We start from the raw sequence: 26397 nt of genomic DNA, 5'->3' as shown, positions 1-26397 counted from the left end.
TGCTCTGCCTCCTCTGGCTGGGATAGGTGATGATGTCTGACAGGCAGCCAGGCTTGGAGCAGAAGCTATTCAGTTTGGGCAGAAGGAGGTTATGGAAGGTGTTTCCTGTGCACACTTTTTCATTTTCCATCACCCCGCCACCTTCTTCCTAGGAGCTTCCCACTCAGAAAGACTCAGTCACTGATAATGCTTAAGGAGGACACTTTGGTGTCATGGTTGAGCCAGCTGGCTGCAAAGTGAGCAGAGTCTGAGTTCAGGCCACTTCCCCAGTCACTGAGTGACTTTGGGCCTAGTTATTTTCTCTGAGCCTTAGTTTCTTCATCTATAAAGTGGTTTTTACATTTATTTCTGGCATAGTGAGTACTCAGTAAACTCTGGGCTATTTTAAGCGAATGTGGTGTGAAACGGGTTGGGTTAACAGCTGCCTTCAGTTCCTGTTTGCTCCCACGTCCTGTGGTCTCCGCGGCCTACGGACAGGTCAGCCTTGTTGCAGACTTGGATTTTGCCCGGTGGCAATTTGTGTTAAGACAGGGTTGGGGGTTGGGGGAATTCACTTTGTCTAGACAGCAAGACCACCCGTCCCTTGGTAGTGAATCTCTTCGTGGAAAGGAAGGTGGCCTCAGGGTGGCTGGTATCTCACCCTGTTGGGGACCATCTTTAGCTTCTGTAGCAAGTGAAGAAAGCACGCGCTGAGCCCTCTGCTGCGTCACCTGCTGGGAAACGCATTTCCCAGTAGCCTCAGGAGCTTCAGGCTCCCTGATCCGGCAGGACCCATCTCTCCGTACTGACCTTCTGTCAGGTCTCCTGATTCACCTTGACCCTGCCGACCCTGGCCTTCTAAACATGCCCTGCCCTCTCCCAGGAGCACTCCTCCCCAGAAAGAAAAGGAAAACCTGGCCAACTGCAGTGAATCTTTCAGGCTTCGGTGTAAAGCGCATTCCTTGCAGGATTGAACGTGGTTGTGATTGTTGTTCGGTCACTAAGTCCCGATGCTTTGCCACCCCATGGACTGCAGTGCGCCTTGCTCCACTGTCCTCCACTTCTTCCTGGAGCGTGCTGAAGTTCGTGTCCATTGCGCGTGGCTGCCTACCGTGAGAGCGGGCTTTGATGTGCGCCTTTCCATGATGCCCTCTGCTTCTCCGTCTTCCACCCTTGTCCCCTGCACCTCCCACAGAAACCGCTCGCACCTGAACCCTGCCTCAGTCCACCTCTGGGAGACTCAGGCCGAGGTGCCCTCATTCTCTGCCTTCCCCTGAGTGGCTCGGGGTTTGGGCCCGGCTTTTGTAGCACTTGTCACCCTTGTAGCGGTGTCTCGGATTGCCCGTCCCCGTTCCCCTCCGGCACTCGTGCCCTGTTTGACACCGCTGCACCCCCGGCCTCGAGGAGTCAGGGTTTGAAAAGCTCTCTGTGCCATGTTCCCCTCGCGCAGTCATCGTCTCCACGGGGCTCCTCTCCCTCTGAAGAGGAGCGAGGGGGTGGGCTGAGGGTCTGCCGGCAGCCAGCTCAGGCTGGACCTCACTTTGAGGGCACTGTCTTTGGCTTGGGGCCTTACGGTGGGAGCAGCAGGGGCCGTGTTGGGGGACGTTGACCCTCACCAGATGGCTGCCGTCAGTTTGCACCTCTCCAAGCTCCGGCCATGCCCGAGCCAGCAGAGCCGCATTAGTGCCACGGGCCCCACATGGCTCAGGCCCTAGAAGGGGGACACGACGCAGGAGAGAAGTGTTTCCTGACCCACGTGTGGAGCTCCAGAGTCTTTGTCCCTGGGCAGAGGCCCAGAGGGCGGCCTCTCGGGCTGTGGAGAGCTGGCCCAGGGCCAGCTGTACTGTGCAGAGGTGTGAGCTGAGCTCTATGCGGCGGGCTTCTCTAAGTAGATCAGTTTTAAAGCTGAGCAGTGTGCCGTGAGATTGGATGGAAGAGGCTGCCTGGTTCAGCATTCCAGAACTGGCCTCTGCATGGTTGGTTTTGGCTCACCACCTCAGAAATGAATGTTGGAAAATGAATGTTGGAGATAACGTGGGAGCCCCGTACTGCTCGACCGAAGGCTGAGCAGTTCAGGACACACAGTTCCATGCTAGTATTTTTGTTTTGATGAGAAATTTAAAAACACTATTCTCAGCCTCTACCACAAAGAGTACAAAAATACTGTTATTGCAAAGAAACTAAATCTATTTTGACCCCTTCTCTGTGGTGGTGTTTCAGTTTGTAAAGAAAGTTGGAACCAAAAACATTTGAAAAGGTGGCCTTAAAAATGTGCCAAACCTTCTGCAGCGTGTAGACCCATTTACAGATTCAGTCCACTGATTTTTGCACAGTTTGCAAACATATCCACGAGTTTTTTGGAAGCTGTGTATTTGTACTACAGTGCTTAGTTCTGAGGACGTCGTGGCTGGCAGACACCAGTTGCAGAACCAAAGCTGTCTTTTAGGAGATTTAAGTCATGATGGCTAAATGATGGACCCACACGTCCTGCAGGAAATGAAGCGACGTGTGTTCCTCTGCAGTCACTTGGTGGCTCTCGGGAGCTTTGGTTGAACACCACCAGACTTTCTCCCATCCCCTTCACTCCACGGCGCGGGTTTTTGGAGACACAGAGCCTGGGTGATGGGAGCACCCCGCTCAGTGTCACATTGGGATGATCTTTTTTTGGGGAGGCTGGTCCTGGGCACGTCCCTTTCCTTGCTCTCTGGGAAATAGCAGGTTTCCCATCTTAAATGTAAAATGCGGCTTTCGACTTAAAATGTGCCTGCACTTTAAAGAGACTAAAGATCCTTCACTTTCCATGAGAGAAACAATGCATTCACGGGCAGGGGCAGTGTGGAGTGAAGACCTGACCTCCAGCCTCAAGGGCCGAGCAGCGTGGGGGCCTGTCACCCCAGCCCTAACTGTCACTCAGACACCCCAGCCTGTCTCCTTTCAGCTTACTTCTAACTGCAAGTGCAGATGTGTGTAGGTGTCTCGTTTATACCTTTTTAGACCAGTACCCTGTCTTCGGCCCACCTCTCTACCCTCTTGAGAATCAGTGTCTTAGAACAGTTTACTTGAGGGCAGAGAGACATCCGCCAAAGTAGATGCCCCCTGTCAGGAACCACGGCATTATTAACGGAAGGAAGAGCAACGAAGGATCGCTGTGGTCCACCAGTTCTGGGTGGAATATGCTTTCCCAAGAGCTCTGCGTGTGGCTGCTCCCGTTGTGTTCATTGGCTTGCTCGTGCTCTGACTCGCCGTGCAGCCAAGGAGACCTGGCTCAGCCCGAGCTTCTTGCTTGGGAAAAGCTGGTTGGGATTCGTCAGCTGAGACTGGTGGTCGGGCCCTTCCCCTAGGCTTCGAGGCTGTGCCAACGTTGATACAGCGTTTATCAATCTTTGTCCCCATCCGGAGGGGCTTGTCCTGAGGCATGTTCTGAGATGAGACCCTCCCCTTCTGTCAGAGTCAGGGGTCCACCTGCCTGTGTCACTTCCTGTGTGCACTTGGCCCTGCTGGGCTTGCTGTCCACCCCTCGCATTCTTTGGCCCACGATTTGGAGTTTCTTAACAGCTTCACTGTTTTCCCCCAGACCTTCATCCTCAAACGCCGTGCTTCTCAAACTTGAGCATGCTGCAGCGTTACCTGGAGGACTGGCTGAGCCCTAGCCCCTGGGTCCCTTTCCTAGAGGGCCTGCCCCCACGAGGTCAGGGCTGGGTGCAGAGCCCACCTTCTGAGCAGCTTCAGGCCAGGGAAGTGCCACCGTCTGCCCCACTGTCCTCCCCCCAATTCTTCACTCTCGGGAGACTGAGAATCACCTCAGGGGATTGAAAAGTGAGAGAGAATTGAACACATTCGGGTTTTTTATATACTCTGTGTACTTGATCACGAAGTAAGACGCTTCTTACTGTGCCAGGTCAGAAAAGCCTGCGCACTGCTGACCCCTCCGCGTCAGAAGCGACGCACCTGTTGGCACTGCCCCGGTGCCTGGTTCTTAGTTCCAGACCTCGGTCGGGGAGCTCAGCCACAGTCCTGGCTACGTCTGGTCCAGACTAGCTTTGTGGTCTCGATGGCCCATACAGGACCCCGAGCCGTAGCTTCTCTCTGTCCTAGTTAGAGAGTTTTCCCGCCCCGGGCTCCCCAGGGAGTGGGATCTTCAGCATCTCAAGTTGGTCATAACTGAAATAAGTCTCAAGAAGCATTTAGCCTTACTGTCTGCAGTGGCCTCAGATGGTTTGTATCACATTTTATGCTTTCATCCAGGAAATTGGTTTGGGGACCTCCCAATGGGTTGTGACCTGAGTAATCGTCAGCAGGAGGGATCGGCCACGTGTCTGCCCTCCCACCCCGTGTGGCCAGGGCTTACTCAGTTCCTCTCACACCCAGATCAGCCCTCATCCCTTTGCACTTTTCACACTGAAGTGTGCATGTCTTCTAGGCTTACAACTCCAGGGCTTCCTTCCTCAGAGTTGCGTGGGTCTCTTAAGAAGTAAACCCCTTGTTTCTTCAGCAGTTGTCTCTCTTTGCTGTGTGTTGGAGCCCTGCATGTATGGCTGTACTTCCTTGTTCGCTTGTAAACTACTCAAGGGCAGGGCCTCCGTTCCTGTTAAACCACAGACCCGCTGTGGGACCAAATGCCCAGCATCTGGCTGTGGGAGGAGTGCGCTGTGCACAGGGCCAGGGCCTGGACTCGGTGTTCAGCCTGGTTTCGGCGGAAAAGTGAGTTTTGCTTGCGAACAGCTGACTTTGAGACCACAGGTCTCTGCCTTCTCCTCCCCATACGGCCTGTGGGTGCTCTTCCTCCCAGGCTGCCAAGATAGAGGCCTACAGACAAGTGGCAGGAAGCTGCCTCCTGTGCAAAGATTTGGTCCTTTAAAAAGAGCATCAATTCTAGGAGACTTCAAGGATACGGCTGCTGAGGGAGGACAGGGGAAGATGAGAGTCCGTCTCAAAGAATGCACACTGTCTCCTGCCTTGAGGATTCTAGAATGAGACAACTGGAGTTTCCCTAAAGGCACTCACTAGGGTGGGGTAGGGTTGGTAGAGTTCTGAGTAAGAGAGAGAATTTGGGGAGAGAGGAATGTCGTTTGGCTGCGTCCAAGATCCAGGGAAGGGGCCGGCGCCACTGAAGAGCTGTCTTTAAAAGTACATATTGTGAGGCCATCTGTTATTTATCACAGACCGTAAAGGTATAACTTCCGTGAGAACTGGGAAGCCTTCTTGATTTCAGAAAATCCCCTTGCAGCACTTTCTAGCCAAATGTTGGCAACTCCAGCAATCACTGAAATACGAGTTCATCAGTAGCTGTTGGTTAAAAACAGTATGTCACTTCCACCCATAATCCTACCTCCCAAGAGGAAAGAGTCAGTGTGTATGACTTGGGCTAAGAAACCATGCCCAGGACCCTCACCAAGGGCATCTTACTCAAGAGCTGGCATGGCCAGGAGCCCTTTGATGCGATGCTCCAAGTGAGCTGCCTGAGTCCTGGTCTCTTCCAGAGGGTGTGAATCACTTTTTCAAGCGGAACTGGCTGGCCTGAAAGTCTTTTCTGCTGCTCTTGTGGTGACTTGCTTCCCTGGTGATCAAAGCTGTGAATACATCTAATAAACAGTGTTATTTGCTAGGCTCTGGCTTAAAAAAAGAGGAAGAGGAGCCTACGCTGAGTTGGAAGCTGGGCGGGGGGCGGGGGGGGCGGGGGGGCGAGGGTGGGGAGGGTGTGGTGGAGAGCGGTGCGCACTGGCGAGCACGGGGCCCTGCACCCATGGGCACCGGCTTGTTCCCCACGGGCACACGCGCCCGCCTGCCTCTGAACCCGGGCTCTGCTTCATCCGGGCTGTCCTGAGGGGTCTTACTTCTCTCTCTCTGAGTTTGGAGGCCGTGAAGCTGCTCTAGGACCACGTCTAGTCTGTCCCTTGTTCCTCAGCCTCCGTCTCCCACCCTGGAGGATCCTCCGTGGAGCGCCTCCACCATGCACACACTCCGACTGCAGGAAATGGACCCGGCAGCTGCTGCCACCCTCCCTGGTGTTTACAGTCCCTGCACACGGGCACCCGTACATTAGACCAGACACAGACTGGCTTGGATTTCAGGCTCTGAGCTGATGAAATTCTGGCTTTGACTAGACCAGCCTGACTTCAGATTATCAAGGCCACTCGGAGCCTCCAGTGGGCGGTGAGACCATCTGCAGCTGCTGTGACTCACGAGCAGAGGGTGGGGGCGTGTCCCAAGCACTGGAACTGTCTTCTGTTCTAGGCTTCTTCACATTTTTACCTGCTGTGCTTAAGTTGTCCCCTGAGGAAGAGAAATGACTGGAAGCAGTTAATACTTTTCCAGCCGCTGCTGAGGAGGGACCCTGGACTGCCTTTGTTCGGGAGGCCTGGGCTCTAGGCTGGCGGGAGAGCAGTTCCCAGGCCTCGGCAGCATCCGTCAGGACCGGGATTCTTGCTGGTGCCCACACTTCCCATCCCTCACTTGGCAGCGGGGCCTCTGAGGCAGGGTAGCCGGGACCACCTTGGTCCCCACCCCCAGAGGCTGGGGTTGATCTGAGCTTGATTTGAACGTGTGGAGCAGAGTAGGGTCTGGCTTTTTTCCCCATGTGTATATGAACGGACACGATCGACCTTCTTGTGGGAACAGAGCCCTGGACGCAGCCTGGGGGACGGGAGCAGGGGGCGGGCCTGTCACGAGGTGCTCGTCCCAGTGCCCCTTAGGTTCCAGAGAAAAGGCACTGCCCCCGGGGGTGAGGGTGACGACCTTCTCCTCTGCTTCGCGCCCGGGCAGCTGGAAGTGCGCCTTCGGAGACGTGGGTGTGTTCAAGTCCCTCGGCACCCCTCAGAGGTCTCTGAGGCCTCTTCCAAACCAGCCCCGTTTGCTGCCTCTGATGTCTTCCGTCGGTTCCCATGTGAAATGTCCGAAGCCTGTAGGAGAAGGGTGCACCTGAGGAGCCCGCTGGGTGGTTACACAGGGGCCCCAGGTGCCGAGGCACTCCTGCTGGCACCGGGAGCTGCCCCCCTTCCTGAGCGGGCTCTGAGCGGCCCGGGAGCTGCCCACCCCCACCCACCCCCCACCGAGCGGGCTCTGAGCGGCCCGAAGGGCCTTGCCTGTACTGGGTGTGTCTCCATCCCAGGGCTGCTCGCTGGCCGCACTGAGCCTGAGGCTGGGGGCTTTCTGGAGGGGCGGAGGGGGTCCTGCTCCTCAGCGTGTAAATGTGTGTGAACAAGCGGGTGAGCAGCTGAAGGAGGAGGCCTGTGGGCCTGCCCCGCACCCTCTGATGGCACCCTGTCTCTCTGCAGTGATGGAGATGGAAGGCAGCATTCCAGGGGACCCTGTCCCTGTGCTTTCTTCTGTATTTGCCAGCAAGCGATTCCTGCAGCGTCCCAAACCACAGGCACTTGTGTCTCCCAGCTCCTTCTCTTGTCTGCGAAGCTGAAAAAAAAAAAAGGAACACGTGCTCACTGACAAGTGAAAATGTGTTTCCTGTGGAAGTCCAGAGGGTGGCCTGACATGTCGTACGTCTCTGGGGGGTCCCTGAGCAGGGCCTGGAGCAGCAGGGGGCGGGAGGAGAGCTGCCGTCTGCCGCGGCCCGGGCGCCTGCAGGTGCTCCCGTCCCCGCGATGGGCCCGTGCCCCCACTGCTGACCCCTGCTCGGGCTGCCGGGCAGGCCACACAGAGCCGCACGGTAGGCTCTGCGGCCCTTGAGGAGCCTTGTTGAATCCTGAACTGGCTCCAGTCCTAATACGCAAGTTCCTCTGAGGGACAGAGGCTGCTCCAAACAGCTCCACCTAAAGAACAGAGGTGAGGGTGGACCCACGTCCGGGTGCAGCCGGAATCCCGATGGTGTGATGGGCTTTGGCCAGCCTGCTGTCGGCCTGGCGTGCTGACATGTTTGCTCTCCCTCTCCCTTCTGTCTTCTCTAGAAGTCACATACTCTGGAGAAATGACTCATTTACATCTCTGGAAGTCTCTGAAGCCTGTGGCTTTAAGAATCTCAGAGTCAATTCCAAATAAATAGTCAGTCATAGAAAAGAAATTCTTCCTTGGTACTTGGCGACCCTGGGGACAGGCTGACCTTGAGTGGTTCTCAGTACAAGTTAGGGCTGCAGTCGCCTTGTCTGTGATGTGTGTGTGCATGTTCTGGGGGTAGGGGGCAGGGGGTCAGGCCCCTGGGACCTGGTCTCTGCATCTGCCAAATGGTGCTAAGAACTTGTTCCTCCCTGAGTTAATGTGATGATCACCCAGCTTCCAGGGGGGTGTTTAAATGCACCAGCTGCTGATGTTGGGCTCCAGGGAGGGAAGCAGCTCTAAATCTCTCATCTCGGGGGATATCATCCATTATTTGACCTTTTTTTTTAATAATCGGAGTAGGTATGGGGGAAACTGTTCAGCTCCCTCTCTGACAGATCGCTGGCAGGAGGCCCCCCCACCTCAGAATGTCCTCTCCAGGCTGTTTCACATGCACAAGTTTACCTGGTGGAGGCTGTGGTTTCTGTTTAAGTCCTGAAGGACACTTAGTTACTGAATTCGCCTCTTTCCCCACCCCACCCCCAAGTTGCTGGAAGTTGAGCCTCAGACAAATAAAACTATCTAACAGCTCAGACGATGTCGCCAAGAATCCAGCTCCTCTTCTCATCTCTGCTCTACTTTTTTTCTTTGAATACAGCTTTTTAAAATTAAAGTAAATCACACATGTAGAAAAATACTCAGTCATAAGATAACTCAATGAGTTATCTCCTCCATTTAAAAATTCTGCTGTGTTAGAACAGACTTCCCTAGTGGGCCAGTGGTTAAGACTTCACACTTTCACCACAGGGGGAGTGGGTTTCCCTGGTTGGGGTGGTTCCACATGCCACAGCGGTATGGGCATTAATTAATTTTGTAAAATCTGCTGTGTTGGAAAAATAGTAATTGCCCATTCAGAGTGGTGAAATTTATCTCAGAATATTTGGGAACAGCAGATGACGTTTATCTAATGTTTACTAGGTGTCAGTACTGTGCTAAGGGACCTTACATGGAGTACTTATCACATCCTCATAACAGCCTCGAGAGGTGAGACAAGGACCATTATTCTCATTTTACAGATGAGAACAGTGAGGCCCCAGTGGGCAGCTAGCTAACTCACAGCTGCACACATTGAGGGGGTTTCACTTATGTCAGAGCTGCGGGTGGTGTGGGAGTAAGTTCACAGGGCTGCCCTTGGCCGTGTGGTGGTCCGTGTCTCTCCTGTTGCCCACATTTCAAAGCAGAGGACATGATGTCACTGCCACCATGTATGTCTGTCCTTGCTCCCTGCTGCCAGAGATAACCAGCCTGCGTTGCTGGGAAGCTGCGATTGTCAGAAATGTCTTCTGTTGAAAGTCTTCCTCCTCTGCCCTGCTCCTCTTAACTTGCACAGTGAGTTTCCGCAGGCTCTCTGGCCCTGTGCCAGATGGGGGCTTCAGTGAGATCCTGCAGTCCCTCCATGTGGGCAGAGAGCCTCAGAGTCTGGAACACCCAAGCCTAGGGGTGAGAGGGCCCCCCATAGTCAGTCCTTCAGCAAGTGCACCTCAGGGCACATTCCTTGAATCCAGCCTGCCCAAGGTGCCTCCTGTCAGGAGGCCAGTGGACCAGCCCTCCTCACAGGGACGGGGAGGGCCGGCCGTTCCCAGGGCCTCCAGCTGCAGAGGGTGCTGGAAAAGTGTCTGGTCCAGCGAGAGACCACGTTCTGAAGACTCAGTATGAAAGAAAGAGAAGGGTAGAATGTCTCGCCTGATAATTTTTATTTAGTTGTATATTGAAATTATAACATTTTGGATAATTTAATTTGAAACCACATGTGGCTCTTGTGTTTCTGTTGGAGAATCTGTTGTCCTCTGGAGACCTCGAGGGGGAGAGCGAAACGTCTGGTTTTTCTCTCATCTTTTCCCTGGAAGTAGTTTGAACAGGATTCTCTCAGCCCAGGTGACCCACGCCGAACGAGCACAGCAGAGAAAGTTCTTGGTTGTCTCTGACTCAGCTGACACGAGTCAGTTGTGTCTGACTCGTGTGTCAGTGTTCCTCAGACAATTCCGTTGAAAATCGGCATAGACCATCCCGTCGACACCGCTAAGCAAACACTACTGTCTGGTGTTGGTGGAGTGCAGTAGGTGCCAGCTGTTGCAGAGTTCAGTCCTTGATTCTCCTGTCTTTGTGTTGGAGATGGACAGGGAGGCCTGGCGTGCTGCGATTCATGGGGTCGCAAAGAGTCGGACACAACTGAGCGACTGAACTGAACAATCGTTTATTCACTTTCACTGTGTGCCAGTCTTGGGGCTAAGTGCCAGGCTCCAAAGTGAGGAAGACTTAGCCTTTGGCCTCAGGGAAGCGAGCGCCTGGTGCCCGTCCTGCCTCGTCCCTGCAGCCGTGGAGGGAAGGGGGGCCCCGTGCTCTTCACCCTCCCCAGCACGGGGTGTTTGCGCCTTTTTCTTTGTATCCATCCTAGTGTGTATGTCGCAGCGTTGCTATATGGTTTTAATTTACTGTCTCCTGATAACCAGTGGGACTGAGCACCTTATCGTCTGTTTGTTGGCCATTTGGATTTCATCTCTTGCGAAGTGTCTGTTCATTTCCAAGTCGTTTTTAATCCTGACAGTTACACGAGTAAAGCAGAACCGGTAGCTCTGTCAGATCTGCAGTGAGGCCTGCGGCGGGGGGGGGGGGGCCCAGGCCCGATCTCCTGCCTGCACCCCTGGTCTCGCTCCTCAGCATAGCCTCCGCGGGCCTGCACCCAGCTCAGGGCAGCTGGGCAGCATCCTGGCAGATGTCCAGTGCTTATGCCCTCTGGCCTGCAGCGCCTTTTCTGGGAGCCGGTCTCAGGCAGGTGCTCAGCGGGAGGGTGTTTCTTCCTGTGCTGTTGTTGGAAGAGCAGGAGTTGGGAACCTTCGGTCAGGAGACCGTTTGACCGTGTTGTGGTTTGCCTTCCATCAGGACATTATTCATGCATTAACTGTGCTCATGTGGAAAAATGCCCACAGCATATCACCCAGCTGAAAAAGCCAGTCACAAAAATACTTCAGCTCTGTATGACAGAGACGGGGAGTTATGAGGGATTTTCACCTTCTGTGTTATATATTTTTGCAGTGCTCAGATTTTTATAATGAGGTTGTCTTAGTTTTGTCACTGATAAAAGGAAAAAGGAGATGCTTGCTATTTCCATTAGTACCCCAAGCAACATCACAGCTATCTGTTGGCTTCCTAACCCAGAGGGTCATGTGAACAGATTCTCATGTCATAAGAGCCTGTGGTGTTGCGGCACTCCAGCAATTATTTTCCCAGTGTTTGAACATGAATAATCCTATGTTATGTAAGAAAGAGGACCTTTTACTATGAAATTGTTGGAAAAAATAAAACATCAGGTTACTTTGCGCTCTGCCAGGCTGAGATTATTTTTAGCCTTTGCCATGCTGCACGTTGGCAGAGCATTGGCGGTGTTATCACATAACAGCCAGCGGGTGCTGTGGACTGAGCGTCTGCTGTGTATCAGGTCCTCTGCTAAATGCTTGACATGCAGGATCACGTTTAACCCTCACAGCAACCCGGGCAGGTGGGTCCTGCGGTTATGCTGGCTCTACAGGCGAGGAGCCCTCAGCGCAGAGGCCGAGCGCGAGTTAAAGCTCCAGCTGCCTGACTCCAGAGCCCCTGTCCTGCCGGCCGTGCCCATGACCCGCTCACTCTCACGTGCGTCTTTGCCTGTGCAGTCAGTCTGTACGATTCTAGATAAGCAGGCAGACCTCTTAAAAATGTGAAATCCTCACGTTTATAATGGTTCTTCCTAATGTCCTCGTGTACTTCTCCCCTCTGGTTGTCCTTTCAACCCATCTGGGAACCAGGGGTATGGGTGCTGGGAGCACACATGCGCTGTCCGGGCTTGTGTGTGGGACGAGCGGGGGTGCTCCCTGGTGCCCAGCTCTGCGCCCTGCGCCATCACGTGAGGGGGAGCTGCTGCCATGTCTCTCAGGGTTGGCTGTATGATCTTGGAGCCGCCTCAAAGTGTCATTGACACTGACCCTGACTTTGTGGTCCTGGGTGGACCTCGTACGGTGCAGATTAGACCTTGTGTGGTCCTCTGTGGTTCTATATAGACTCCCCCATCCGAGGCAGACTTAAGCCCTGACAGGGACGCTGCTAAGTTGGGGTCCCAGCTGCTACAGATGACGTCTGAAAGGCCACTGGGCAAGTGCATTTGTCAGCAGCAAGGAGACGGCCGTTCAGTATGGCCAAGGGGTACATTGAAAGCTCAAGGATGATACAGTGACGCCTGGCAGACTGCTTGGAAGAAGCTGGTTTGGCTCTGGTGTGCTTTTGGTTTGGGTTGAGATGTGATTCCGGGAACAGGCTGCGTGCCTCTCCTTCAGCCTCCCTCTGGATGGGGAAGGGCGTCCTTCTCGCAGCCCGCCGGCAGCTCGTGGCGGCCCCTCAGGGCAGCGCTGGTCTCCGTCACGCCACGCCGTCTATGCGGAAATTGACTGTGAGATCATGTAAGCGTTCTTCCTCTGGAAGAAATGACTCGCGGGTTTGTCATTGGGAGTTCTTGACCCTCCTTGGTGTAAATGCCGTACCGAGCAGTGGTTGGGCTTCCCTAGTAGCTCAGCAGTCAAGAACCTGCCTGCAATGCAGGAGAGGCAGGTTTGATCCCTGGGTCAGGAAGATCCCCTGGAGAAGGGAATGGCAACCCCCTCCTTGGGATTTTCTTGCCAGGAAAATCCCATGGAGAGGAGCCTGGCGGGCTACAGTCCACAGGGTCCCAAGAGTCGGACACGACCAAGCACACACATACACGAGCAGTGGCTTGAGGGTGTGTTTTCTTAAGTTCTGTCCGCGACCTTCAAGGTTGTTCCAGCAAATTTAATAGACCACAGTAAGACACTCCAGTTGTGGCGCTTCCACGTGCAGGGGGGCGTTCGTTTCCTTGGTTAGGTGTGGCCCTCTCGCAAGGTGTGCAGGTCTGGCAAGCCCAGGTCCTGGTGGGTGTGGCGCTGCAGGGGGGGAGGCGGGCGCTTGGCTGTGCTTGTGGGGCCGCAGAGAGGCCCAGACCCCCTGGAGGTCGCTTGGCCACAGCCCTCAAGTGAGGTGTGGTGTGTACTTTAGTCCAGCAGCTCTTGCCACAGAGGCTCTCGCGGGTGTTCCAGGAGGCATGTACGAGAAAGGTCAGAGCAGTGCTGTTAATAGAAGCAAATACACCAGAAATGACCCAGCGTTCACTGACAGGAGAGTGGCCCAGCAAAAGCGGCGCGGCAGAAGAGAGGGGCTGCACAGGACCGAAAGGAGAGCACTTCCGTGCACGCCACCTGGTCAAATGCCAGACCTGCCACCGAGAGAGACAGCAAGAACAGGGGAGTAGTCACAGTATAATGTCACTTAAGTTAGCTACACAAACCTACTCATTAAACTCTACTTACAGATCTAAACTAGCATAAAAAGTAAGGTGTGATGAGCACACAATTCAGGATCACAGCTACCCGTCGTCGGGCAGGAAGACACCATCACGATGGGCGTGTGGGGGGGGTGCTGGGGTTGCCAGCGTTCTGCTTCTTGAGCCCCGCTGTCCGGTGGGGCAGCTGCTAGCTTCTCGTGGCTGTTTCTCTACATTCCAATAAAAACTCAGTTTCTTGGTCACACAAGGCACATTCCAAGTGCTTGGTAACCTCAGGTGGCTGTCATGTTGGACGGTGTGGACAGGGAACATGTCCGTCATTGCCGGGAAGTTCCGTTTGGTGGGTGAGGTCACTGGATGCATAGATTTCATTCCTTCTCTGTAAGGTGTACAGACTCATGTATGAAATCTTTCAAAATTCTGTTTTAATTTCAGTGCTAGAAAATCTCTAAGCACACACATTCACCAAACCCGAAGTGTAACTTCCCGAGTGAGAAGTGGAAGAGTGGTCAGTGAAGCTCCCTGAAGCTCTGCAGTCGCGTGACCGTCTCTTTGGCACTGCCCCCGATCCGAGATGAGCGACCCACATGAGGGATGTGAGAAGGGGTCGGGAAGTGTGTGTGCAGGTGTGCATGCACGCACACGCCTGTGTGTAGCAGGCTGGTAGGATTACCCTAACGTAGCCGCCACCTCTGTGCCCCCTCTCTGCCGTCACTGGTTGTCACGGTGCTTTATCTGCTCTCAGGCGCGTAGTTTGAGTGACCTTCCAAATCTCCTGAAACCTGTGCTAAAGGCTTTGTTGCTAAGCTGTTGTTTCAAGGAAGAGACAACAAGCAGCCTCCAAGTCGAAGCCTGTCCTAGTTTGTTCTGCCCTTGATTTCCAAACTTGAGGAGGTTGGTTGTCATGACAAAGAACCTGCTCTTTCCACTTGATTTATCGCATCTTGTGCTAGAGGTGGCTGTCTGCGGCTGTTAAGTACTCCGCAGAGGGAGGCTTATTGGTAGATACGCACTTTCTTTATGTGCTGATGTGGATTCCCCACTGCCCCGGGACAGCCAGAGCTTGTCGCCGTGTACTTCCTGGGCGGCTATGGCTGCTCTCTGGCGAAGGTGTCCTTACCTGGCCGTTCGGTCATAATCGGGGGCTGGAGGGGCCTCCACACCGTTTGCCTACCCTGATTCTGCCCTGGTCCTGATGGCAGGGAGTGAAACTGGCCATTGCTCAGCCCCATGCCTACCCGTGTGTGATAGCTACTCAGGGCAGCAGACTGGAGGAGGCGGAAGCTGGCTTGCCCAGTCTGTGTCTCTGAAGATCTGTGACCACCAAAGAAACCACGCATCCTGCCTATACTTCCCCATTTGTGTCTGCTTCTCTTGCCCTGCTTTCGGTCTTACTCACCAGGGTAGAAGTCACACCCTAGCATCTGCCTTGGGAACCTGTCTGGAGAAAGATATGCTGTGACATTGGGGATGCTGAGGCCAGCGTTCTAAGGTGCAGGTGGGCGCAGCAAGAAGAGCAGCCTGAAAGAGGGGCAGAGACCAGCGGGCTCCGGCCAGGTTGAGACTTCCGCTCAGCACTAAAGGGAGAAGAGAGGGGCATGTGTGAGGCCTGCCATTCCCCGGGATCCTGAGTCACACGTTCAGTGCTGCAGAGAGTCCCAGGCCGACCTGCAGCCAGTCTACATCACACAGTTAGGTTAAGCTCCTGGCACTGAGCAGGTGCCATGTGCCCCGCGCGTGGACGAGCACCTTCCTGCATTACTACAGCCAGCATCTCATTTAACCTACGCCACATCAGATGTCTCAGGTAGAACAATGTTATCAGACAAAACTGGAGACTTCAGAGGTGCTGCTGAAGTCTGTTGACTCAAAACAGTCTGACTACAGCTGCCCAGTCTTTTAACTACCCTGTGAATTACCGAAGTTGTAAAGAAGCAAGTATAAACTGTGTGTGGGCCCCCCCCCCCCCGCTTGGGTGGGGAAGAGGAGGGGAGCTGGAGCAGTCACACCATCTGCTGGGCTGCTGTGAATCCCAGGGCAGGCACTGCCCGCGAGGACTGGTACCCAGAGCCCCGGAGCTCTGCGTCGAGCAGCTCTAGCTGAGGAGAGAGGCGCACCAGCCCTCTGTGGATTTGTGGCCACGCTGGTCCCTAAGAAGGGCTTCCTGCAGCTCTGGCTGGTGGACAGACAGCTGCGAGGCCGGGTTTGGTTTGACTGCCCTCGTGAACGAAGGTCAGGCCTGGCTCCTCTCTCTCGTCCAGGGTGCAGGGGGCTCCTAGATAACTGCAAGGGCGAATCATGTATCTGATCCTGCCCGCAGCCTGAAGGTCTTTGACGAGAGGATCGAGCCTTGGCCCCTGATAAGCCCAGCACTAGGAGACACAGTGACACGCCTGTAATAGAGGTGCTGTGTCATTTATTTGGAAGGGTTTTCTGGTCTTTTTAGCTCTAAATTGCTGAGAAAATTGAAAGGGACTGTATTTTTTTATTTTTTAAATACACGTACTTCTTTTTCCATTGCGTAGAATCACGTTCTCCCTAATTGTCAACCATTTTCAAGTATTTTCTATTAATTTCTGACATTAGCCAAAGAAGGAGTGGTTTTTGTGGGGTATTTTTTCTTTGGTCGATTTCTTCATTTGTTGAATTAATGTTTCCCGAGCATCTTCTCTGGGCTACGTACAGTGTTAGCACTGGAGATGCAGGCTTGAGCAGGGCAGGTACAGTCTTCAGCGAGTGTGTTCTTGTTAGGAGATAAACACATAAATAATAAGATGGTTTCAAACCCTGGAAAGTGCTGTGGTAAATAAAGGAAGGCTGCTCGTTGGTTTTTTTTTTTTTTTCCCCAACAGCTTCATTGAGATAGAATTCACATATCTGACTACATGACTCCTTTAAAGTGTAGAATTCAAAGTTTGTTTATAGTAATGCACTGGGTTGTGTAACGATCACCAGATTCTAATTTTAGAACACTTCTCCCCCACCAAAAGAAACCTCTTAGTCACCAGCAGCCGCTCTCCATCCCTCTCTGCTCCCTTTAGTCTTAGGCAACCTCTCATCTATTAATACTTTCTGTCTCTAGAGATTTGCCAGTTCTGGACATTGCAGATAAAAGGAATTTATACAGTACGTGGTCTTTCATGACTGGCTTCTTTCACTTAGCATCATGTTTCTGGGATTCATCCATGGTGTAGTGTATCAGTACATCACTTAAATGCAGTTTTACGCCTGTGTGTTTCATTCATTTTGATGATTGTGAATGGACGCTTCTTACATTTGTTTTGAATGTTCCTTGCTATCGTGTAGAAATAGAATTGATTCTTGTCTGTGACCTTGTTTATTTTGTGTATCATCGTGTATCCTGTGAGCCTACTAAATTTGTTAGTACTAGTTTCTTAGTGGATTGCTTCGGATTTTTTCGTATACAAAATTATGTCATCTATAGATAGTTTTATCTTTCCAATCTGGATGGCTTGTGTTGGAGTACAAAATTGAGTAACAGGGACCAAAATGGACACCCTTATCTTATTCCTGATTTTGTTGAGAAACCAAGTTGTCTTTCACTGTGTCCCTGAGGGTTTTGAACACCTTGGTTCTACTTCAGTCTCCGCTGACGGCTCTGAGGCCTGACGCATGTCACTTGTTGCAGTTCCCTAACCAGACAATGAGAAGGTCCACTCAAAAGGTCCTTCATTCCCAGTTCTCATGTCCAGCCCTTCTGCAGTTCCACCATGGTGTCCTTTCATCTTAGCCAGTTCCCTTGGACTTTGGTCGGATCATCAGATGAACTCTATAGAGACTCATGGAAGTATTTGCGTGTTTGTTTTCCACACCCATTTTGACCGCTTTCACTCTAACTTAGAAGGCAATTGCAAAAATTGAAAGGTATAAGCAAAAGAATTTGAATGGATCCGTGTTTCCTTTTCTCTGTAACCTCAAACAGTGAAAGGGAAAGATTTGCCAGAGGACAACACTCATTTCCACAGGAGGCGAATGAACCACGGCTTCTTCCCACTCTGCCTCTAACAGTCAGTACCTCCTCTGTTTTCAGACTCTCAGCGTTCTCATCTCTCCTCCTTCACCATGAAGCTGAAGGACAAATTCCACTCGCCCAAAATCAAGAGGACGCCATCAAAGAAGGGAAAACCAGCCGAGGTGTCTGTGAAGATTTCAGAGAAGCCCATGAACAAAGTAAGCTGACTCCAGGTGTTTCTCCTGGCCTTCACCTGCTTTGAGCAATGTGTTTGTGCTGTTTCTGAGTTCATGCCCTGGGGACTGAGCTTTCAGTACAGAGTGCCTTTCCTGTAGCTCTCCACGGTTCCAGCTGGGGCCTGCCATGTCCTTGTGAAATAGAAACCTTTAGGATGGGTGAGTGTTTCTCCCATTAATAAGAGTCCAGATCGGTTGGCTAGAACAGTTCTTTTCCAGATGTCATCCTCTGGGCATTTAACACAGCTCAGAGCATCACATTCACACCCCAGGACGCAGCCTCCATGCCCCTAGAGAGGCCCATGTTGCCCCCCGACACACACACGTAGATTTGTGATGTCCAGAACATCCATCATTTGGTTCCAGGATCCACGCTCTGAAACTTGCTAAACCCTTGAAACCCAGCTGAAGATGCCCTCAAACACCAGGAACCTCGACAGGGCCAGTCAAGCCAGATGTGTTGCAACAGCTGTTGATTTTCATCAACCCCTTCCCTTCAGCTTAAAACGGCCATTTCAAGCTCTGTAGGAATCCAGGTTTCCTCTCTTCCAGGAGGCAACAGACAGATTTCTGCCAGAGGGCTACCCTATCCCCTTGGATCTGGAGCAGCAGGCAGTAGAGTTTATGTCCACCAGTGCTGTGGCTTCCAGGTCTCAAAGGCAGAAGGTCAGTGTGATGCTAAGAACAATTGGGTTTGCCTTGCCTTCTACTGCAGAATCCTGGCCCATGGTTTTGGGGATGGAAAAAAAAAATTCTGTTGCAATATCATTGTGTTCAGTTGGGTGGCAGCTGTGGGCTTAATTGTTCAGGAAACAGTCCAAGGAGCCATGGATAAAAGTCAAAGTTTATCCAGGCCTTCGTGGTCTTTGGAGCAAAGCAAGCCCAGTGCTCCATGGTGAAAGCTTGGGGATTCGGGGACTGGTTTGGGTGTGCTGCTTGGGTCCAACGGGTTCGGGGGGAACGGGTGAGTCTCATCTCTTAAGACCAGCTGTTCTTTCCTTGAGCTGCTAAGATGCTCTGGACAGTTGAGAAGAGGAAGGGCATGTAAAGTGTATGGTCTCTTTAAATGTCTCGCGAGACTCCTGAGCGTGATGAGATAGCACAGAACCAGTGTCTCATAGCCAGGGATTCCTTTTGTCCTGCTAACATTTACCAAGCCTTTTCTTAGCCCCATGCTCAGTGCTTTCACTCATTCCCTTACTTAATTCTCATTATAACCCTGGGAGGTGGAAACTTAAATTTTGCAGACAAGGAAACTAGGGCTATGGAGCAAAACCATACAAAAAGCGGTGACCCAGAGATTGAAACACAGGCCACCAGACATCAAGTTGAAACTCTGATGTTACGTCTACTTTTTATGAAAATTTATTTTTTAATACCTAAAAAACCTAATGCTAATCCCCACACATAACTGAACATAAAAACAAAATTAAACTCAGCGAGATAAAATAAAGACAAGCCTGTCAGATAAGTAGATTCTCAATTCTTTAGTAGCTGTCCACAGTGTAGTTTACAGAACTGTTGTCACAGCTCAGCTGTCGATTTAACACCACTAGCGAGCACTGGCCTGCTACATAAACACAGAGTTGTTGAATTTTGCAGTGTACTTCCTCTTGTTTTTGTGTTGACCAGCAGAATATCTTAAAATACTAGTTAAAAGTAGGGAAAATCAGGGTTTTCAGTCCAGAGTCTTTCACTGAATCATTTTCCTGCCCCATCTGTTAACAAAAAGAACCTAGAGAGCAAGGATGAAATGTATGTTGTTTACCAGACTGACCTGAATTCCAGATTGGAGAGAGGAGTAAAGTGCAGGATTTGGTCTGTGCCACAATTATTATTTTTTTAAATTACAATCTGTTTAGCAACCCCTTGGAGCTGGGTTTTATATGGAACACCAAGAAGAGTGTCAGTTGTCATCTGACACCGTCCAGGGAGCCCAGAGCAAAATGACACACTAAAGACTGTTTTGCTAGTGATCTGATAGGAAACTGTTCCAGCCGCTCACTTCTTGGCATTTCCACCCCTGTTTCTTCTTTATTCCAAGAGAAATGATAGAGGAAACTTGACGTTCAAGTACCCTGTCCTTAGTGGGGGTTCCTGCAGACCCCAGGGCACAGCTGGCAATGTCTGGAGACAGTTTTGGTTGTCACAACCAGGAGGCTGAAGCAGGTGCTCCTGGCGTCTGGTAGGTAGAGGCCAGGGATGCTGGTAGGCGTTGTGCAATGCACAGGACAGCACCTCCCCCAACCCCCACAACAAAGCATCATCTGTCCTAAAATGCCCGTGCCGTGGCTGAGAAACTGTTCTCTAGGAAGGAGCTGTATAGATCCTCCCCCAAGGAAGAGCATCAGCCTGGTTCTTGGTCATCACCCTTTAAGAAGGGTGGAGTGTCCATGCCCTGTCACCTGCATGATCCAGAGTGAGCTCAAACATGGAGGCCCACAGTCAGGACTGGAGGTGTTGGGGGTCTGCCTGCCAGGGTGTGAGCGTAGCTGACTCTGTCGGAGATATCTTACCGTAGCCTGTCATCTGCCGTCATCCTTAACTGTGACTTACTAACTCTCTTACAACTTAGTGTTTCTGTGTATAGTCTCATTGTTCCCAGGATGTTACCCGGGAAGCTGCAGCTCAGGTAGACAGGAAGAGATTCGGATTCCCCCACAACTTCCCGTGGGTCTCCTGTGCCGGGCCCTGTCCTGAGTGGCATCACGCGCTGTCTTCCTTCTCACCTCGACTGTACACGCAAGCTTTCACTGTTCCTGGTATACAGAAAGTGTGGGCTCTGGGCCAAGGTTGCTTAGTCAGAATCTGCTATTCCCTTAATTTTATGAAATGCTTCCACAAATATTCTCCCCGAGCACCCCCACAAGCCTCCTTAGCCCACCCAGAGCAGGCATTAGTCTTCCCATTTTGCACACGAGAAGCCTGAAGCCCAGTGGTGCCTTTGGATCACAGCCTCCCCCAGCACCACTGGCCTCGGGTGGTTTCCAGGTCTGTCTGTGCCACGGGGGCCCCTAACCCCCTGACGCACGAGGCCGTGTGCAGGTGGATGCCCCTGCCTCTCCAAGGCCCTGGCCTCAGGTCCCTGGTTCCTGGGGTTGCTTCTTCTGGGTGTCTCATTGTAAACTCTTGACTGCTGGCTGCGTTTTGTGAGAAGCCATAGTTTTAACAGCTGGAGGGCAGGGGGAATGCATAGCATTCAGAGGCCACTGAGTCAGGGAGTGGAATCTGCTGGAGCGTTGATGGATGAAACCTGACTCTGCGAGGTATCACGTCTCTGTTAGGAGCCCAGGGCAGCCCGGTTTGATCTCTCTGCAAATGACAGGAGAATTCTCTGTTGTGAAACACCTGCTGCTTTGGAGGCCTCCCATCTTCAGGTCAGCCCCTTTCTCCCTAGCGAACCTGGGGACACATTTTCGTAAAACATTTCCGGCCTCCTCCCCCTGTTTCGTCATGCTGGCGCCTGAGGAGTCCTGAGGTGCTGAGATGGCAGTGTTGTGGCCGTCATCCTCTTGCCCAACCAGCCAGTGTGGTTTTAGTCATGTTTGGTGTCTGCACGGCGCCATGATTCCTTCAGACTGAGGTTCCTCTGAGCTCCGGGTAGGCCTAGGCAAAGCAGAATGCTCTTGCCTTGAGCTAGAGAAGCAAGTACCTGGCCCTTGGAAACAGACAGTAAATAAAGGTGTCAGTTGGTAAAAAGAGAAAAATAAAGTAAGAGCAGAGAGACCCATGCTGGGAATGGGAGCATGATATCCTAGTGCTCTACAGAACACCTTTGGGGAAGGTGTTCTGAGAGGAGCTGAGAGGAGCTAAATCAAGGCTGAAAGTCGTCCCACAAAGGAACTAATGACTTCTTAATTCCATTTATATGGTTTTTCTTTGATATTCCCATGAAATCCACTACTTAAAAATTTAATTTAAAATGACGTTCCTCATTATTTTAAAAGAACTGGTGTTCAGAATCATAATCACTTTATTATGTATCACTTTTTTATGTATTTGTGTAGTTTTAAATCTCCTTTTTTAAGAAATTATCTTCTTGTTCTTGGTGGGTTTTGTTTATGTAGTCTCTGGAGCTCAAAGAGCCCATAGGTGGAAGTTTTCCTCACTTGTACTATCCTTAATTTGCCCTGGGCAAGTAATCCATTCTACTCGAATGGATTATCCATTTTTGGATTTATCTATCTTAACAATTATTCTTGGTTTCCCTTTCCCTGCCAGCCAACTGAGACCTGGGTTGTTGACCTCAGGGTCAGTGTAAGGAGTGTGTTTACCCACTGACCGTGGATTCAAGGTACTCCACAGTCAAAGAGGAGAGACTTGGGTGTGGGAATGTGAATGCCGGCAGGTCCAGGGCTCTGTGTTTTTATTTTCTTCCTTGGTGAGCTTTCCTCGGGAGCAGAGATACTCTGGATGCTGTTAGCAGTTGCGGCAGGAGCAGTGCCTGAATTTCTGCTGTCTGTCCAGCTTCCTCACCCTTTCACCCCAGGGCTTCCAGGTCCTTTGGGAGTGCCATCTCATCTCATTGAGAGGGCACTGCATCTGCAGGTCAAATGTGGGACTCTAACAAGGAGTCCTGGAGAATGGGCTTTGAGCACTAATGCCTCTGACCAATCTCACATAGCCCTCAGGACCTTGAAAGGCCTGGGGTTTCTCAGTTTGATTTCCTGGATAGACATGCACAGTACCCAAGCATCCTACAGCCATCAGCAAATCAGTCCTCACTGTACTTGGTGAGATTAGCGGTGATAGTTCCGTGTAGTGGTGGAGGAGACCCTGGGCGAGTCTGTCTCTGTCTAGGAAGGGACTTAGGAATACCTAAACTACTTTTCTCCATCCAACCCCTTCTTCTGCCCCAAGTCTGGCCTCTGTATCCTGATTGCAGTCCTTAGGGAAACAATTTGACTTAGTTTCTGCAGCAAGAAGCCCTTTCCAGTGGCATCAATCTCAAAGTGGTCTACAGGAAATTTTATTCATTTCTTTTAAAATCACTCCCTTTAATCTCTCTCCTCCCTCCTTATGCTTAACATTTCCTTTCAGAACCTGAGCTGGCTGGAGGAGAAAGAGAAGGAAGTTGTCAGTGCCTTGCGCTACTTTAAGACCATTGTGGACAAAATGGCTATTGATAAGAAGGTCCTGGAGATGCTCCCGGGGTCCGCCAGCAAGGTGCTGGAGGCCATCTTACCCCTGGTGCAGAGCGACCCTCGAATTCAGCACAGGTGAGTTGCTCTGGGCCGTGTTAGAGCTGTGGAGGCATAGTGGCACCTTGGTTTGGGGGCCATTCACACCCAACATTTCTACGAACAGCGAGGAGTGCCAGGAGGAAAAGGAGCCCTCCAGTCCCTGCCCCCAGCCTTGCCCCATGGTCTCTGCCTGGTTTTTCCCCAAGGTTGAGGTCATTGTTACTCATGAGGCCTCGACACTGAGTGAAGCTCACCACCACTGCTGGGGGGTAGCCGCTGGGTAAGCCTATGGTTTTTTTTTTTCATACTAGCTGGCTCATTGGCAATCATCCCATTGATTTGGACACATTTTCCCCAGTTCCCTGTGTTAACCATAGTTTATTGTGACACCAAATCCTGCCAGTATTTAGCTGCTTAGAGATCTTGACCGCTTACATTATTAAGTCAAAAGAGGTAGAGAGGAGTCCCAGTAGAGCATGGACTAGTGAAACATTGAGTTGTATCAAGCCAGGTCCTCCCAGACGGCAGCTGGATTCATTGGAAGCCAGGTACAGGGATGGTGTCAGCTTTTGTTGGGTAATGCTTTTTTTTTTTGCTAGAGTTCATTTTCCTCTGAAAGGTTAGTCAGCGGCTTGCCTCTCTTGTTTGTCGTTAACCACAGAATGAAAAGCAATATTGAATGTAACCTTCAGTGAAGCCTTCTCATGAGAGGCTGTCAGATGCCTGCTGGCTTTGTTTTCCTTCCCTGGTGCCTGTCTGGAATAAACATCTCTCTGTTTCAGTTCCTCAGGATGGGTTAGTGTCCTTGTAGCCCCACGGGGCTAAGCGTTCATGAACCGCTTTCAGAACTTGGCAATGAAGGGCATAGTTCTCTTCTTTTGGGAGATAAAGCAAGCAGTATCTTCATTTCCAAGAAGCTACCTGCTCTGGGGTTTCTGCTGACCCCTGTAGATTGTGCTGACCCCTGTCTTCTGGCTTCTGCTGGTGGTCTTCTGCCTGGAAGCTTACTGGACCCAGTTGGTGGGGAAGGATACAGTGTTGATAGGGCTTTGCCCGGTTCTGTCTTCACTTTCCACAGCAGGCTGCCGTCATGTACCCAAGCCTCTGGGGCAGCCAGTAGCTTTGGTGCCTTGTTCAGAGGCCCATGGAGGCCTCTGTGAGACAAGTGCTGTGCTTTCCCAGTAGGTCCCCAGTGCCCAGCTTGTGGACGGGCCCGGTGCGGCTCTCCTTGGAGGGAATGTGCCTAACAGTAAGCTGGTTTCAGGCGCATAGACAGCTTTCTGTGAAATGCTCTGATAGACTTCTCATGGGCTGGGCCCACCATGGGAGAGTTCAGATCTGGTTGAAAACACCAACTCCCCCACTGTCTGACCAGGTGCCAATTTTATGGAGGGCGAGTTACAAGAGAGTCACTAAACTTCCTGGGGGAGGAGACGCTGGGGCCAGACCTGAAGTCAGGGCAAGTGCTGGATGGGCACTGGGGGCAGGAGAAGACGACCAGAGAGGGCAGGGCAGCAGGCAGGTGTGTCTCAGGAGGGAAGAGACTCGCAGGCATGTGAGTGGAATGTGACCACATGGGCGCCGACTGCTGGAGCCCCACACCCACCACCTCGTGTGCCCCCCTCCGGAGAGTCAGCATGGCTACCTTCGCCGAGTCCTATGGGAGCGCTGGCCCCGCGCTGCTGCCCGGCCTCACGACCCCAAGTGTCGGCCAACAGCTCTGCTGGGGAAGCTACTTTCTAGACACGCAAGCTCTGGGAGACTTGATCAAGTGATATGACAGTGGTCTGGGGTGCGTTTCTGTCTGTGGGGAGGTTTCATAATTACTTAACATCTATAACCATTTCCTCAAGAGGAAAAGAGAAATGCCTGGGTGTGGCCATAAGGAACAATGGTTTTTTCCCTTTCTTTTTTTCCTGGTAGTCCTTCGGTTAATACCGTTTAAGGGATATTTTTCCTCCTGAAATTTTTCAAAAGCCAACTGATGATATTTTTATTGCTCTCCCTGACATGATCGAAAATACTCCCTCAAATGTTTGTCAGCTTCCTTCCACAATCTCATTCCTCCTGGCACGTTTGTTGGTTACGTGTGTGTTAGTTGCTCAGTCATGTCCAATTCTTTGCAACCCTGTGAACTGAGCCCGCCAGACTCCTCTGTCCGTGGGATTCTCCAGGCAAGAATACTGGAGTGGGTTGCCATGCCCTCCTCCAGGGGATCTTCCTGACCCAGGAATCGAACCTGTGTTTCCTGCATTGGCAAGTGTATTCTTGACTGCTGAGCCCCCCGGGAAGCCCGTTTGTTGACTGGGAGGGTGTTATCCTGCCTGCTCTGTGGGTGGGGTTCCAGCAGGCAGACTGTTGGCTACCCTTCTCCCCTGTTCCCAGGGCAGTGGTGACGGGCCTGTGAACAAGCAGCTGGCTGCTTCTTGGCAATGAACGGAGGTGTGAGAGCAGGATCCCTGCTCGCCCTCCGTGTAGATGGCTTTGCTCCGTTTTGGAAGCAGATGAACTGGTCCTCTGGACATTTTTATGGTACAGGACCCTCCTTCCTTTTTTAATGTCCTTCCTGTTACGTTTAGACACAGGACTATTCTTCCTCCAAGCTAACGATGTGAAGGGTGGACCCAATTACTGATATTTTTAGGTGCTCTCAGGAAAATGTTAACATCCAGTGCAGGTAGGAATTGAGCATCACATAAAAGGGACCCCGCCCACCTCTTTCCTCTAATTATCGCCAGGTGCTGTGGTGGCATCCGCTTAGGCGGGGGTGGGAGGCCAGTCTTTGTTTAAAAAGGCCTCATCTGGCCTTGCCTGGGAGGAGAGGCAGACGGCTAGGAGCACCTTCCCTTTCAAGACCACATCACCTATGATCCAGGCCCCAGGAAAGTCTAGAAGTGTTGTTCTACTCTCCTAGTTGTCCTTTCTAAGAGAATAGGTGTGACACTGGATACTCAGCATTTATATCATCCTCTGAAGCAGCCAGACCCTGGCTTTCTTGTGGTTGCCTTGTCACATTTTTCTTTTTTGTAATGGGACTTGGGGAGTTCGCTTTCAGTCTTTCTGACTCTGCTTTTCCCCCCGTTGGAACACGCACGGGGTAGAGTGAACGGCAGAATAGGAGACCAGTCTCCTGGAAATTCTCTTCCTCCTCATCTGATTTTGAAGAGCTTCTTGTTCGAGCCTTGTTTGGTTCAGGTGTTTTTTTTTTTTTTTTAATGGCTTTATTTTTAGAAGCTGTTTTAATCACTGTACAATATTATGTATTTTTCTTACAATTATATCTGTGGAGAAAAAGCATACCTTTGGCTGCTAAATATCAGCTTCTTTTTTTTTTTTTTTTAATGGAAGAGGTAGCAGTCCACAAATTTTCTACTTTTGCTCTTCTTCTATTATAATACATAATATTCAAAATAGAAAAATAATTCCTTCCATAAATCCTCGGGATAATCGTCTTTAGTTATTTTAGAAATATGTGTAAGGTATAAAACATCTTCATTTTGGCCCCTACTCTACAATTGTTAGGACCTCCAAAAGTACTTGCAGCTTGTTTTGTGTTGTTGTGAAGTTGATACCTCTCCCACCACCACAGGCCACCTCGCCTCTGACTTATCCTTCTTAAAATACCCTTCATTAGTGCATTCCTCTGACTTCGCAACC

At 51.5% G+C, this 26397-nt stretch overlaps 1 protein-coding gene across 7 annotated transcripts in view; it reads left to right on the top strand.

Annotated features, from left to right (window-relative positions):
* The window catches only part of RAPGEF1 (Rap guanine nucleotide exchange factor 1), a 136371-nt gene that overhangs the window by 52695 nt on the left and 57279 nt on the right, over positions 1–26397 (top strand). For 6 of the 7 annotated variants that reach the window (XM_018056024.1, XM_018056030.1, XM_018056025.1 and 3 more), the window contains exons 2-4: positions 17400–17539; positions 18110–18223; positions 22598–22776. In XM_018056024.1, coding sequence (XP_017911513.1) covers positions 17400–17539; positions 18110–18223; positions 22598–22776 — 433 coding nt within the window. The remainder of the gene's footprint in view (positions 1–17399; positions 17540–18109; positions 18224–22597; positions 22777–26397) is intronic. The other variant, XM_018056027.1, reaches the window with a different exon arrangement.

Source organism: Capra hircus, chromosome 11 (assembly GCF_001704415.2).
Source record: "Capra hircus breed San Clemente chromosome 11, ASM170441v1, whole genome shotgun sequence".
Classification (NCBI taxonomy): domain Eukaryota; kingdom Metazoa; phylum Chordata; class Mammalia; order Artiodactyla; family Bovidae; genus Capra; species Capra hircus.
This window is presented reverse-complemented; position numbering and strand designations above follow the sequence as displayed.